The sequence below is a fragment of the Pelecanus crispus genome, chromosome 11, assembly GCF_030463565.1.
Source record: "Pelecanus crispus isolate bPelCri1 chromosome 11, bPelCri1.pri, whole genome shotgun sequence".
Lineage (NCBI taxonomy): Eukaryota > Metazoa > Chordata > Aves > Pelecaniformes > Pelecanidae > Pelecanus > Pelecanus crispus.
In genome coordinates, this window is record NC_134653.1 from 12,493,159 (window position 1) to 12,508,896 (window position 15,738).

General features: G+C 35.3%; 1 protein-coding gene across 10 annotated transcripts in view; it reads right to left on the reverse strand.

Annotated features, from left to right (window-relative positions):
• Positions 1-618: 618 nt before the first annotated feature.
• The window catches only part of PARN (poly(A)-specific ribonuclease), a 64,091-nt gene continuing 48,971 nt past the window's right edge, over positions 619-15,738 (reverse strand). For 9 of the 10 annotated variants that reach the window (XM_075718708.1, XM_075718705.1, XM_075718703.1 and 6 more), the window contains 3 exons: positions 11,207-11,396; positions 4,222-4,415; positions 619-1,488 (listed from right to left, as the gene is read on the reverse strand). In XM_075718708.1, coding sequence (XP_075574823.1) covers positions 1,436-1,488; positions 4,222-4,415; positions 11,207-11,396 — 437 coding nt within the window. In that variant the 3' untranslated portion in view covers positions 619-1,435. Of the gene's footprint in view, positions 1,489-4,221; positions 4,416-7,595; positions 7,780-11,206; positions 11,397-15,738 lie in introns of those variants that run through there. The other variant, XR_012831500.1, reaches the window with a different exon arrangement.

Sequence of the window (15,738 nt, forward strand, 5' to 3'; positions counted from 1 at the left end):
CTTCTTTCCCACATTTTAGTGTGAGAATGTGATGATATGGCTGCTATTAAAAACACAATTTAATTATACTACTACTGCTAGTATTCCAAGGTTAGAAACAAAAAATTTCACACTTAATGCCTTTAAATTATTTTCCCCTTTGCAATGCAAGCTCATGATAGCTCTCACAGTCACTTGAAAAAACACAAATTTTGGCATACCTTCAAACAAGTTATTGCATTGTTCAAATGACAGTGGTTCCCACTAATGTAAATACAATCTGATGAAGTCTTCTTAATATTCCACTCTTCCACAGCAATAGTTTTAAACTTGCTGGTTTGCAGAACTCTCTTTTTCCCCCTCCATCCAAGGGAAATGCATAGCGATTTAAATCTTATGACAACAGGCTCGCTTTTCTTGGTTACATTTCACAAATATCTTGAAAGTAGTCCATGGACCAAAAGGGTCTGCTAATCACAGGTTGACAAAAAAGTCATTATATTATGAAGACAAAAGAAGAGTTCACTAAAAACTTTTCAGAAGCTAATAAATAAAAAAAGAACCAGTTCATAAGAAAATGTCTTTAATTTTCATCTTATGGAAATACATCTTTTGTTTTTATTTCCATGATACAAAAATGTTAAATATCAAACATTTTCTGAAATCTACCAATGCAGATCCTTTTTTAAACAAATAAAGGGCTGGTGCAGTTAGCAGGTTTGTCACAGGTACAAAAAAAAACGTTTTTACAAAAACCCCACAGTGGGGAAGGAGGAGGGAAGAAACAGATCAAGACTTAAGAGTGAAAACAGCAATAGACGTGAAAACAAAGAAAAACTACCTCCCACCAGGAAATCAATTTTTGAGAAACCTGTAAGTTACAGTTTTTTTGAAAGGATAAGTTATGTGTAAAGTTGGTATTTAGATGAATACTGGCTGCAGAGGGGATGCTGGGTACAGAATGGAAAACTAAAAAAGATTTCCAGATAAAGTAACTGGTAGAAAGCAGTATGTGAAACTGCAGTTCTACCTGTTTCAAGAATGCTGACCACATACTGATACTGCCTGAAAAAATAGCTAAGATTAGGAGATTTGTAACTCCCCTCAAGCACAGGAAACAGCCTAGCATGAAATCATAGAGTGCCGGTTCTTTTTGTACATTTCATAGCCAGCATGCCAGAGTAGGTGACCAAAATACATTTAGTCTTGCTTCTTAAATCTAACATCATTTATGACAGCAAGAATTCCACATGATCAACAACAAATCATATACTGGTTAATATACACACAAGTAAAACTGACAGTGATTGTTCAGTAACAGTTTAAAATAATTAAACTGATTTTCAGGACACATACTGCTTTGTTAACACCACTTTATTTAAATAAAGTATGGCTTCCAAGAGTTGTATTCTCACAGCTGCTTGCAATCAATTCCACTTGTTAGGGCAGTTGTTTCCTACCATGTTTCAGGTACTTCAAAAATTCCAGTGGAACTAGTTGTGAGGCTTCCTAAAAGACAGAATCATGGAACAATGTATTAGAGACTTCAATACACAAACACTGAACAGAATAAAAATTAAATCAAGAATCTTTTTATTCTTTCAGAGCATACAAAGACATATTTTCGCTTCTAGAGTGAGGCTCTAGATACATTACCAGCAAGTCAATATTTACAAAGGGAAACTAAGAGACTGTTTATGAGTAGGCACTTTAAAAAAAAAAAAAGGCAAAAAAAAAAAAAGCTTTATGTCAAGTTTCTTACCCAAATAGTAAATGTTATATTTGCAATTAATGAATATTTTTAATCCAAGTAATTTTGGTTTTGCAGTTACTGGGATGATAAAGTGAAATAATACTATTTTTCCAAGTGTACTTGCAGTTACTCTTGTTCAAGGCAGTTAAGACAGTGAAGAATATTTCCAGCACAAATAACGGAAGAAGAAAAATGAATCACACTAATACCGATAATGTATATTTCCATAATGCTAAATACAGAGCATGAATTTTATACTTGGAACTACAATAGCCAGCCTTGTCATTTTGCATATGCTTGCATGGCCCTATTGCCCTACTGAACTACAAGAAGAAAGCAATTTCCAAACACAGCTTTTGAATCTGCTAAGAAAGATTTGACTCTACCAAATCAGGAAAAAGGATGCTTGGTATACAATACCACTTTCTGGATAAAAGTGGCTAGAACAGATACTGAAATTAAGTTTTAACTATTAATATTAATATTTTAATATACTTCAATACAGGCAGTGCTCCAGATGACCAATAATTAAGATGCGACTTAATTTTTTAATATAGTCTAATCCATTTCTGCAAGAAATTACTAACAGAAGTTGAAATAGAATCAACAATAAATAGATCAATAAAAATCAAACCTTTGAGGTTTAAATTCATGTGACCTGAGGTTATTTAATTACTTTTTTTTGTACAGGCTGCAGTAACTCATACAATGTAGCAAAAATGTCAGGTGAAACATAGTCATCCAATTGTCACCTGCCTGTGTTTAGTCAGACACTTTGGCTAAAAATATGTAGGTATTAGGTCTGCAGAAACCCCCTTACGTCAACCCTAGGTGAAGTGTCTTCAACCAGATAAAGAACAATAAAGGCTATGGTTACAAACACCACACGGAACATTGCATATACTAATGTATACATCAAAACAGTTTTTAGAAGAAAGAAAAAGATTATTTGGGTTTATAATTTGTATTAGAAATGCTATTGATTTTTCAAGCATTACATTGTGAGTTCTAAACCAGATTAAAAAAAAGAAAAATTATAAAATACATAACAGGAGAAAAAAAAATTATCGCTTGGGCAAATCCACAATTAGACACTTTTACAACAAAAAAATACTATTTCTTCTATTTTTCAAAATCTGCATCTCCTGAAAGCGAGATTCCTCATTCACATGAAATGTGAATGATCTGCTAATGGTCCAGTAAGCCTTTCAAATAAGCAAAGGCTTACGCAGAGCATGTGGTATACTGCAAAACTGTTAAGGGTGACTATGATTCACCCATCCAAAATGTTTGGAGGGGATTTTAAACACACTCACTTTTCATCACCATCTAGCCAAGTGTTATCAGAAAAAAACCCCACAGCTAAATGATTCATAAATGCAAAGCACCCAGAAAGCTAGAGGGCCTGCATAAGTTTAAGAGCCCAGTAGATCAGCACCTGTCTGGCAGCTTACTCCCTTCATTGAGTTGTCTCGGGAAGTCAACACATCTCAGGAAATGTTCTAGAGAGGAAAGGGTTTCACTAGAGTTGCAGCCTAGTTATTTATACCAAGGGATATAAAACAGCAGTCTGACTGGGTCAAACTGCACTCAACCTAAAACAGCACTGTGGCAAGAGGGGTGCCAGAGGAGTGGTGAGGGGCAGACAGGTAGACTGTCCAAGTTTTGGCTTAATTGTAGAGATGAATAATATTCTGACCAGATTGAGAAATTCCATTTTTTTCTCAACTTACAGAAATATCTTATCTCGCAAATAAGGGTTCTTAGTGCAATACTATCAGGATATATAGTCCTAAAGTGCTAAATAAAAGGGCAAATACATTAGCTTTCAGGGCAGCAGCTAAGTTTATTAAAACTGGACACATTTGCAAGCAACAGAGGTTGTCTAATGACGCACATCTGGCAGGGTAAGCTATGTGCATTCAATTATGCCACGACTCCATCCAATCAAGCTTAAGGGAAAATGTCCACCTTAAATTAACCTTACATTTTGTGATAAAGTATTGGATTAACAGGGAAACCTACTCTAGAATCCTACTTCCAGAATTACTTCAATTTTGCTTATGATATGCAAAACATATCAGTAACCTTAACTAGACAGTCACATTAAAAAAAAAAAAAAAGAGATTAATAGCAGCTAAAAAATATTCAAGGAGCTTTAATTTAAGGAAAAAAGTAAGCAAGTAAGATATCAAATACATCCTGGTTGGTCTCAAATGGGGTTTTGTTTGTTTGTGGGGTTTTTGAGTTTGGAGTTTTGTTTTTTTGAGGGTTGGTTGGTTGGTTGTTTTTTGTTTTTACAATTTTTGTATGATGCAATCTTCAGTTTAAATAACTTATTGAAAAATAACTTCTAACAGTGAGTTATTGCGTTATATTCATGTAAGTCCAGAAAAGTTGAGACATTCAAGAAAACAACTTCAGTTCTGTTCAGGCCTAGGGTAGTTCCAAACAGAACAGAAAACCATGCGCACAAACATTGCGCTTACCTGCTTTAACTTGTTCTGTCTTGATCTTTTTCAACTTTTTGGCTCTCTTCTTACCATCTGGAAGGGACTCTGCACAGGAGTCTGTCTGATCATATTCTGGATCTTCGTCTTCTCCCTCTTCCATATCATCAGAACCAGCTTCTTCCTGAATAGGACTCATGCTTCTCTTTCCCGCCATACTGCTACCTGTAAAACTGAAATGTAGAAGAAGTATGATTATGAACAAGTCAAGAATAACTATTACATAGTACTAGCTGATGTACATCTATTAAATGCTTATGAAGGTAGTAGAATAAACTGTAGTTAAGTGATGTACCATGAAATTACATTAGCTGGAAGATCTGACTTAACTATAAAATTCCATAAGTTGGCTGTCTAATCCAAGCTTATGTAGAAGAACATATTCATTCTTTGTACTATAGACATCTCAGGCTTAGCTGCTATTCTGATGAGATCACTCAACTCAAATGTAATTAAAGCTGTTCTCTATCCCTGCTTAATTTTAATTTTTATTCTCTAGTTATCAAAGCTCTTGTAAAGCATTCTCAATAGACACTAAGTTATATACAACTGTTAAGCCTCAAATACGCATCTTGATATTGAAGGATGTTACATGCTAACTTCACCCTCTCTCCTGGAACTATATGCAGTTTTAAAGGCATTTCTGTTATATAAAGGTAGAGAAAACCATCAAGCTCCATATAATAAACTTTAAATCAGGCCTCAAAGTGAAGAGTCCTACCATCCAACGGGCTGGTACAGTAAAAAGCACAAAAAACTGCACACTCATTTCATAGGTAGTATTTGAATGAAGCCTGACTAATACAGTATGAGGATGAACTTAGAGCTTAATTTCATTCAGCATACATTAAAATAACACTGCATAGATTGTCATTCGACTGGAATGCTATTGTTAAGTTTCCTTGAAAGACAAATGACAATATTAAAATAAAATTAGCATGAATATAAGAAAGAATGCAGTAGCAGAGGGGATAATTAAAAAAGTAGTTCCCATTACAAACTTCTAAATATGTGAATATCAGCTACTTAAACATCTATTTTAATGCTCTTTGAGAACAACCAATTAAAAACAAGGTAGTTTTAGACTTACAAACCTTTAGTTTTTCATTAAGTACTACACAAAATGGCTGTATGCATCTAAGCCATGTTCTATTCTTCTATTTAAATAGAAGTTATAGAGTTATAGAACAGAGCTTTACAAGCTATTTTTTCTTTCTAATCAATAATAGCAGGGAATTATGGTGTTTCGATAAGGTTTCAGCTAAAGGACTGTTAAATTTGGCTGTATAGTTTTGGCTTTGAAATGGAATTTTTTCAGCTGAATATTTTGCAATTTAAAACAGACTCTTTCTGGGATGTCCAAAGGCAATAAACAAACATGAAACATATGATTACGCCTCATGCTCTTACTTGCACTTTAGGAGCACAAACACCATTTGATGAATAGCTGGCTTTTCCTCCAAACATTCACACACAGAAGGCCTTCTTGCATGATTTCTTACAAATCATCATTTCGAGTTACACCACAACTACCATCAATAAAAAGATGCAAGCCAAGAAGCTGGATAGAACTGTTTATCCTACATACACACTTCAATATTGTAAAACAGGCAAAAACCAGGTTTGGAAAGAAAAAAGGACTGCTGAAGAAACAGCATTTAGAAAATGAAAAACTATATATATTTTTTTTAAAAACATTGTTTAGAAAAGTTTGTAAGAACTCCACTTTTGGGAAAGATATTCTAAAAAATACGCTAAGGAAGGAAAACGTAGGAGTCATAAATTACGATCCCAGGATTTCTTAGCCATATTATGAGCACTTGGCTCTTCTAAGGGAACTTGCACTCACTGTAGGAAGAAGCTCCCTTTTTGCAAGGTCTTATGGCTGAATTTAATTTTTTTCAACTTAAGATTCTTAAAAAGTTATTGCAAATAAAGAGAAACAAGTTCTTGACCTTCAATGGGCATTTAGCTGGGTACCAAAGTACAAAATAAAAATTAATTTTAGGCCTTACGTTCTTCCTGCAGATACTTTAAGGGGAAAAAACACCACTAAAAAAACAGCAGCACAAAATCCAAAATATTTATCTTATAATCAAGAACTGTTAACTTCTTGCTTTCTCCCCAAATATTAATTTTACTCTACATTCATTCATTGATTGCATGGATTCTAGATGGCTAAGGGTTGATTTTTTTGTGTGTCTTATTCTTCTTCGACTTAAAATAAGATTCAAGGACTACATACAGCAACATTATCTATTCACTTAGCAATAGTAGCAAATCAGTATGGTTGTATATACAAGTTAGAGCACTACTCACAAAGTTCAGTTTTATATATATATGTGTATATATATATATTATACCAGCTATTCTGGAATATGCCCATATTTCTGTCTCAATTTCCTCACTCTGTTGAGAAACAGCTAAACAAGTGGAAGAACTGAACAAATTAATAGCCATCAGTAATTGTTCAATTCAGATGTACTTGTTTAGGATCCTCAAATGGTTTGGATACCTGAAGCATTCAGAGACAGAGACTTACATCATCCATTAACAAACGTAGCACTTAAGTTTCAAAACATACATGTACAAAAGTTATCCAGGCAATAATTTTTTTTTTTAAGAATATATTTAAGAGGTTCTGAAATTTCTTTTGTATATTGAAATGGAGATTGTACTAATTTTTTAAAATTACTAGCCAAGGAGGTTTTTTTGGGGGTTGGAGGGGGGACACCCAAAAAACAAAAACAACAAGAAAAGCCTATCATACATTGACAGTTGGCAAATCTACTTAGTGAACACCATATAGCTTTCACATCAGTCAGTGATGATGGTAGGTGGGGTTCCAAGCATCTTCAATGATGGCAGTTTCCACTAGCCCTTCCTCAACCTCTCCCTTCTGTTGACCTATTTTTAATGCCAGCCCACAGGCAAACCTGACAAGGATGAATGCCACTGCAGGAAGGTCGTAGAGACAGAAAATCTAGATTTTATTCTCAATTTCTATTCCTACTAACTACAATCCTAATCAACAAAGAATACAGTATTTTTATTAAATTCCAGCAGTATGACTAGCAACATTAGTACTAGATGAATCAACAGGATGTGGAATACTTATATATCACTCCACTGCCAGAAAGAACACAGACTCCACCTGATTAAACTGCCCATGAACTTTGTGATGTCATTTCACCTACTAAATAGCAGCAACCCAACTAGTACTGTGGTAATTATTTTGAAAGAATCAGCAAGTGGAGGAGGGGGGCAAAAGGTGGGAAAGCAATTATGATGATGTAGCATTAAACATTTTCTGATTTGGAAAAGCATGTCCGGCTTTTAAAAGGACGACTTACTTCCATCACAACAGAGCATCTTGAATTGGCCTGGATATATATAGACCTCCAACTTCAAGTAAATTTCATTTAAATGAAAACAAACGCTGTGTTTTCTTCTCACTTTGAAGAACATTGACGGGGGGAGTAGTTACTGACCCATCATAAAAATCAGTCACTTCAGCTTAAGAGCAGGTGAAATCTCCTGAAGTAACACTAGAATACTGGAATACTATAATAATTTGCTTGCAATATTTATTATCCATATCTTTAATGACTCAGCTTTTCCCAATTCTTATCCTTTTTTTAAGTAATAAACCACTATAAACAACCATTTCTGTAAAAAGCGAAAGAATCATCAGCAGAAATACATGAACACTTCAAAAATCAGACAAACTATCTTCAGCAAAATAAAGACATTCAAGGAAGTGGTGCTACAAACAGCACCCTGACTTGACAGAAGATGTAGCACTGCTGGTTTTAGCTAGAAACTTGTAAGGCAAAACGACATACCACTTTCCTGTACTTCATACTCGTGTAAGCCTTTTGCCATTGGCCTTATTTTATTTTACTCATTCCTACATGATGATCAGGAAAATTAGAATAAGTAAGTACAAGTAGAGCAGGGTATCTAGTTTTACATAGAGCATACCCTACTTGATTTTTCATGCTATGGTTTAACACTATTTTGCTAAGGGAAAAATCTTAAATCCATGCATTTAACAGTCATGGCAGAGCTGGCAGGCAGTTATTTGCCAAGCACAACATAGCCAGTACTCTATAATACACAAAAGGCCATGATCCATCCGGTTTGAAAGTGTGTTCTGAATAGCGAACGACTTTAGAGAAGGGGATCTTGTTAACTACTTGACGTTTTGTCAAATGCATCAGTTTTTCATCTACTTCTCCATCTCACATGAATAATCAAGCATATTTCCATTAAAATAAATTTTGGTATCTAACAGTAGTAATAAGTTATATGCAAGGGGTATATGTTAATTGTAAGTGATTTTACCTTGTGACTGCTATTAATACTATTACACTATCTTCTGAAGAGTAGTTTCTCTATAATATGGGACTATAGTTTTTTTAGCAAGACAGGAATTAAAGAACCTTTGTTACATACTTATCAATCTGCCAATTTAATAAAAAAGTTCCTTACAAGAAATACCCAACAACTTCATTACTGAATGAAAAAGTAGCCAGGATATATTGCTATCATGGAGAGGAACAGCTATTCTGCAGCTGTGCTCCCTGGCAGAAACTGATGCAGTAAGCTTATTAAATAATAAATAAATAAAGGATGTAGTAACACGAAGCTATTATAAGAGATCAGCTGCTAGATACATCACAGTATTGAGTGCTCATCTATATATGATTCAAATTAATCTGGACAAATACACACACATATATTTGTCCTGACTGCTTCACGTAAATATTTGTATTGTGTTATATTTATTATATAAGAATGGTTTTATAGAATATATAAAAATATAAATAAATATTTTTGAGAAATCTTTGTTTGGAAACAAAAGGAAAATGTTAATCCTGAGTGAACTGAAAAAACACAAGGTTTGCAGTTGCATGTACCTAACCAGATTACACTTAAGAGGAAACATTTACAAAAGATAGGAGAGCACAACCTGACTAGTAACAAGTGAAAATAAAATGGAGAAAAACATGTCAGAAGACCTGCATGAAAGAGAAATTGGGACAGAACCAAATCACTTTATTAATGGAATAACGAGAGAACAAAAATGCATGTAATATCAATTACAAAAGAAGTTCTATCAACAAAAAACAGGCTGCTATCCAAGGCCATCAAAGTGTTGATCATCTAACACCAAGGCTGCTTCTTGTGGAATTTTACAAAACTAGAAAAAAAAAAAAAAGATCAAAAATTCCCAAGGACATTAAGTGCTTAGGCATATAACTCATTTTGGTGTATCATAATTTTAGGGAAAAAATTCACTGAAAATTTTATTCAGCAATTTTCCAAATAATACATTTGCAGTAGTCCTCAAACTTCTCTGCGAGATAACAACAAATCAGCTTTCCGCATTTACTGTTTTCTGAAGTATATGTAAGTTGTCTATGGTTCAAACCATAAGCTGCCACTCTTACCATCTGTCTAGAATCAGTGAGATACCCAAAAAACAATATTCATTGAGGCAAGATACTTCCTCTAGTAGAAATAAAACTAGGACTTAGTGTTTCTTTGCAGTAGATTCAAGATGTGGTAAGTGTTTTCAGATTATTTAATACAGACTTAATTGTAGACCTAACCCTTAGCCACGTGTAAACTAGTGCCAGGACAAAGTTTAGAGCTCCTCATCTCTTCACAGCATGCACTCCCAAGTTTTCCTAAGTATAATAGTTCAATTGAACTAACTTCATTTAATATGGATTTTATCACCAGGTTCCTCCATATGGTTTTTAGGGATCAAACATGTCTCTAACACATTTAGAATTCCCACCATGACAAAAGCCACAAAAATTTGACAGCTACCCAAAATACACACCTGCATTTAATTTTGCAAAGTAGGCAAATCATAAGCTCATGTAAGTGAGAAGAACAGAACAAGTTTAGTAGATTTGTTACATGACATAACATTTACAGGAAGATATAATGAAAGCTAGAACTTATCATAGCATTCCCAAGAAAGATAAAGCAGAAAAACCTCAGTGTTGGTTTTATAACTATCTCATTTGGTCTGTCTAACCAGGGAAGGGGGTGGGGGGGAACCAAACCCACAACCCCAAAACCACAACCTTACATGTAACTTATAGACTCCATTGAAACTTATTTTCATAGAGAATTGATAGAATCTGGGGGAGGAGTGGGGAGGGGGGAGAATGGCAGTAACTTCATAGGTTAATTACATAATTATATTAACACTAAAAGACCCTTCCCTTTCACAGCTACACAGATGACTGAGGAGCAGCCTCCTGTTACCATCATATCCACAACCTGTCACTAATATGAGAGGATAAAAATGGAACAAGAAATACACACAGCAACATACTATACCAGAATCAAAACCAGCATCTCCTGACTTAATTTTGTCCTTAAATAATGAACTAAAACTCTTTTCAGGTTTTACTCCAAAAACTTAAAGCCATGCAAGTATCATCATTTGCCTTCCTGTTTCTGAAGCGTAAGGATGACTTCATCAGGACCGCTCAAGACAGTCATTTATACCCTTCTCTGTGGCAGTATTATCACCATGAAAAGTCATCCAAAAACCAAGAGGGCCTTTACAAGGGTGTAAGATTACAGCTAAGTTTCCAGATGACACAAGCCACTCAGAGGTGTCAAATGAATACAGAAAATAATTCTTTTATTTTGGTTATAAGAAATGGTGCTGCTACATCAAGCTCAGAAGCTGCGATTTGACCTGCCCTGAAAACCTCAGTATTTTAAAAATTTGTCTAATCACATTTGTGACCAAAATCCCTCTGCTCCTTTACCTATGATCTTGTGACAGCAGATGTACCACTACTAATTTCTATGTGAAGAAATATGTACAGAAAAAAAGTCACCTATTGGTTAAGAACCACCAGAAAACTGCTAGACTTCTAATAAAAATACAATAAAAATACAAGAGTTGGCAATGCAGGAAAAGTCTCACCTGTTAACACAGTAGTATCGACTCTGGGAAACGTAAGGTGTGGATTGAGTTTTTAACCGCTTTCTCTCCATCTCCTTCCAACTATCTTCTGTACATTTTCTCTTTGCCTGTTTTTCTTCATGTTTTTTCTCAACATATTCTGCATATGTCTGGATCCTATAACTTTCAGCATACCTGCTGGTGTTTACAGCTATGGGGAAGAAGAGTGATGTTATATACAAAACACTGTTAAATGACAGCATGCCCTCTCCTGAAATAACTTATTTTGAAAAGCAGAAGGCAGTGAGCTATTTGTTCTGTTCATATAAATGACTTCTAGTTCCTTTGTTAGTGGTTAGAAGAAGGGGGATGGCGGGGAAGCCGTACTCTCATGGTATGTTTGAATTAGATATTCAAAACTCTTCTCAGAGTCAGACTTCATACAAAAAGGGTTAAATCTACTTAAGACTTTTCTTTTAAATTAGAAACCATCAATTCTTCAGTCATAACCCTCTTCCAGATTGCTTGTTGGCAAGAAAAGATTTCCTGGATTTTTTCCCTTTTAGTCTCATTACTTAACCCAGCAGGTTTATTTTGCAAGTCTGCCAGGAAAAGACGACATTTGCAATGCCTTTGCCAAAACTCTGTTTGATTGCTGTGAAACATAAGCTTATTTGAGCTGCATTTTTGGTTGCACAAGATATCCGTGGAAGCAGCACTTAACTAATATCCAGCTGTTCCATCCTTGTATCTTTCTAATGTTTGGTCTCCATTTAAACTAAAAAAGACTGCAAGTTCAAGGTAGAAGGATTTCTGTCAATGCAAAATTAGAATCACTTCAAAAATAAAGAAAAAACTTTCACTGCCTTCACTCAGCAACAATTTACCAACATTCCTTCAAAGCCCGGCATTTTCACAGCTCTCAGTCTTTAGTCTGCAAGCCAAGCTCTGGCCTGAAGCCATCACTGTAACAGATGAATCAGCAAATTAAACTGACTGTCAACTGGTGTCCTCTGCTGTTTTCAGCCTAGCTCACTGAAAGAAAGCATTGTAAATCAACGAGTAAACAAGTTTAAATATAATAATATAAAAAACCAACCCAGATTGTTTTTCATATACTTGGGCTGCACATTTTAAAATACCATAATTGTAGTGGAGACAAAATCCTGATTTTATTATGTACTTCCAATCTGTTTGTAGATGTTTCACATGTGTATCCAACTTTCTGATTCTATTTGGAAGTGGTGTCATCTTGAATACCGGTATTCTGTATTACCTCTAGCCCAAGCACTAGAAATAGCAAACTCCAACATGACAATTCAGAAAAAGTGAAGAAGATGGGTGGATTTGGTTTCTTCCCCTCTTTCAGAATAGATCATCTATTATGCATATTGGCTATGCTACTGAATTAATTACCTATAGCACCAGTCACAGCATATAGATGCTGCTGCTGCTGCAGTAGTCTTTCAAACGTACATAAAATTGGGCAACAGCTTTGTATATTTAATTTTAATCCCAGGAATAGATACCAGCAATTATGATTAACAGCCTCATGAAATTGTTGCACTAACCGAAGAGATGTTATGCATGCCTCCTTTCACACCCCTTATATTTGTTTTGAACTGTGAAGTTACAGGATCTGTTTGTAAGAATTAGGAGTATATTTACTGCCCATGAAGTTATGGTGCAGGCATCATGAATGAATTAATAATGCTAACTGGAGCTACTGCATGCCAGCTGACATTCCTCAGGGTAAAATTTGTTTAGTTAAACTCAAGCATGTTTTTACTTGCTAAAATCAAGCACATAGTTACCAGGGATCATCTGATAAATAGTGATTTGTTAAAACACAATAACCATTTCAAATTATTTGTTTTGCTATAAACTAAGAGTTATGGCTCTTCCATTTAATTCCCTGACAAACTTGGCCTGTATTTAAAGGGGGGGGGGCTGGGGGGGGGGGGGGGGGGAGGGGGGAATCCTTACGCAGCCTAAAGATAATTTTAAAATAAATCCGTGCAAGAGTCAATATTTTTGAACAAAGACAACCCTGCTTTCCTGAAATAAGGCCTGTATTTTATAGCAACCCTTTCATATTACACATACACACACAAATATATGGATGTACATATATATGTATATATACATTTAATACAAAAAATTATATGCTGAATATATTCCTTCATGCATTGAACAACTGAAATGAGGGCATATGGAGAATTCTATGGAGCCACACAGATAAATCAATCTTGCATGGTCCTGAACTGAAGAGCAGCTCCCTGTAGAAGTTTAAAATACATTTTCCTCAATGCTTTTTTGATGAACGCTATCCATATTGCCAAACAAAGCGAATACAGTTACATCTCTCTCCATTGCCAATAGAAGAAATGCACTGTTAGAATGCTTTGTGAATTCTAGCAAACTAAAGAGAACTTAGGGGGTTGGTTTACTTATTTATGTAAATCACAAGAGAGAAGACAAATCTTTCTGCGAGAAACCTGACCTAGTAACCAATACCACATGGCTGCATTTCATTACACTAGCTGCAGCCATAAAGTTAAAGTTTCTGTCTTATAGTAGAATGATAGTAATTGCACATTATTTTAGGAAAAAAACATTTCTAGAGGATGGCATCTTCCCTAGTTATTAGGCAAGCTATTAAACAGGCTGACTGACGTTGAGCGATCCAAGAGGAACGTGTACAAAGATACTCTCACCAAGTTGTTGCTTTTATGCAAAGCAAAATCCTGACAGATGGCCTCTTGACAATATTAAGTCTCCTAATAGACAAATATTTCAGTGAACCGTGTAGGTAACAAACCCACAATATATAAATAAAACAAATACACAGAACTACACAGATTAAGGCTGCAATACTAAACACTCAAGTTTATGAAGCACTAAAGTAAAAATTCACCTGTGAAACCTTAAAGTGACCTCTGTATAGATGCTGTGTTAGTCTTATCTGATCATGTACTACTTAAAACATGGGACTGCTGCCTCAGTGGGATCGACAGTGTTCAATTAGTGAGTAGCTAATTCAGTATTTTGTTTTATTCTCATTACTCACTGTATGGTTCCACAGCCTTATTTACTGACTTCTAGGGATATTCATGCTCCATTTAAAAAATCAGAAGTTTGCGTGTACGCTTTCTTCATTGTGGCATTGTCCAGTGTTTCAAAGAAAAACTCACAAGCTGAAGCAGCAGTGTTATGTGCCTACTTTATAAACAGAAAGCAGAAGTAAAGACTGAACATTCCAAATTAGAGGGCATCTTTTAAATTAGCCTAAATGGAATTAAATTGTCCACTACACAGAGCGTTCAATCAGGGCTGGGTTCCTACACAGCAAATGCATTAAATACTCCCAGAGAAGTCATAAATCAAAATTCTCCAAAAGAAACAGCATGTGATCACGTGGCCAGGGACTTACCAACACATAAGCATAATTCACCTATATTATGTTAAATATTAGTGAAATTTGCGATCTTGCATTAATTATTAAATATTAATAATTCATATTAATTATTATTGCATTAATATTGCACTGCAATATTAATGTTGGGGGTTTTTTTAGCCTATATCCAGTTTTCAGACCTTTAAGCATACCTGGACAATTTCTGCTGCAAGGCATCACACCATTACACACACAACTAATTAGTTGGACCAGAAATTTTAAATGCACTTCTTCAGCCTCCCCACTAGAATAATGGAAGGTACTGATAGCTGCTAGTGTTGACTCAATATAAAAAGCATTGGGCACACTCTCTGTTGATTTTTCTCAGAAAGAGGCGTGAGCTTGAGAGCATTCTCACTAATTAGCCAACACTTCTGCTGATTGCAGCTCTTATCCTACACTCTCCGGTTTGTCTTTTTCCCCACTTCATTCTTTTCTGGGTGTGTCTTTATCTCATATTGGTCTTGCAATCTATCATCACCCTAAACATTCTTCAATATTAAACTTGCTGTTTCCTATTTTCTTTGGCAAGACAGTACTCCTACCTCCTTTTGTAAATTGTCTCCGCTACCGTTAGGCACCACTTTTCCCCAAATTAACCAAGCTACATCCCATTATCCACTTCTGGTTCCTCATCCCAGTTTTTTTTCGTGTGGGGTAGTCCTTGTCAAATGCATTTTTCTTTACTGTCAAACCAGTTTATTTTCAAACCTGGTCCAATCACAGACTCTTTGCTCTACCTGAAAAATGTAAACTAATTAGTTCCCAGTCTCACCCCAATTCACTAGTTCCTTGGCCATCCCTTGCCTAAAACAAGGAAGCAGAGCTGGCAATGGGGCTGGAACCATGTGCTGGTCTATGCAGTAATACAAAAAACCTTGGTGAAATGAAACCTTGGTCCACCTCCAAAAGGACCAGAGCACCCCAAACAAGCAAACAAAAACATGATAAAAATTACTCCATTACCATTAATTTTTTTCTTAAAATAATCTGGTTTGAAAGGCAAAATAAAGAACATAATAAAGAACAAGGACAGCACCAGGACATCTTTCCCTCCCTCAACAGACTAAATGAACAGTTTTGAAAACTATGAGCA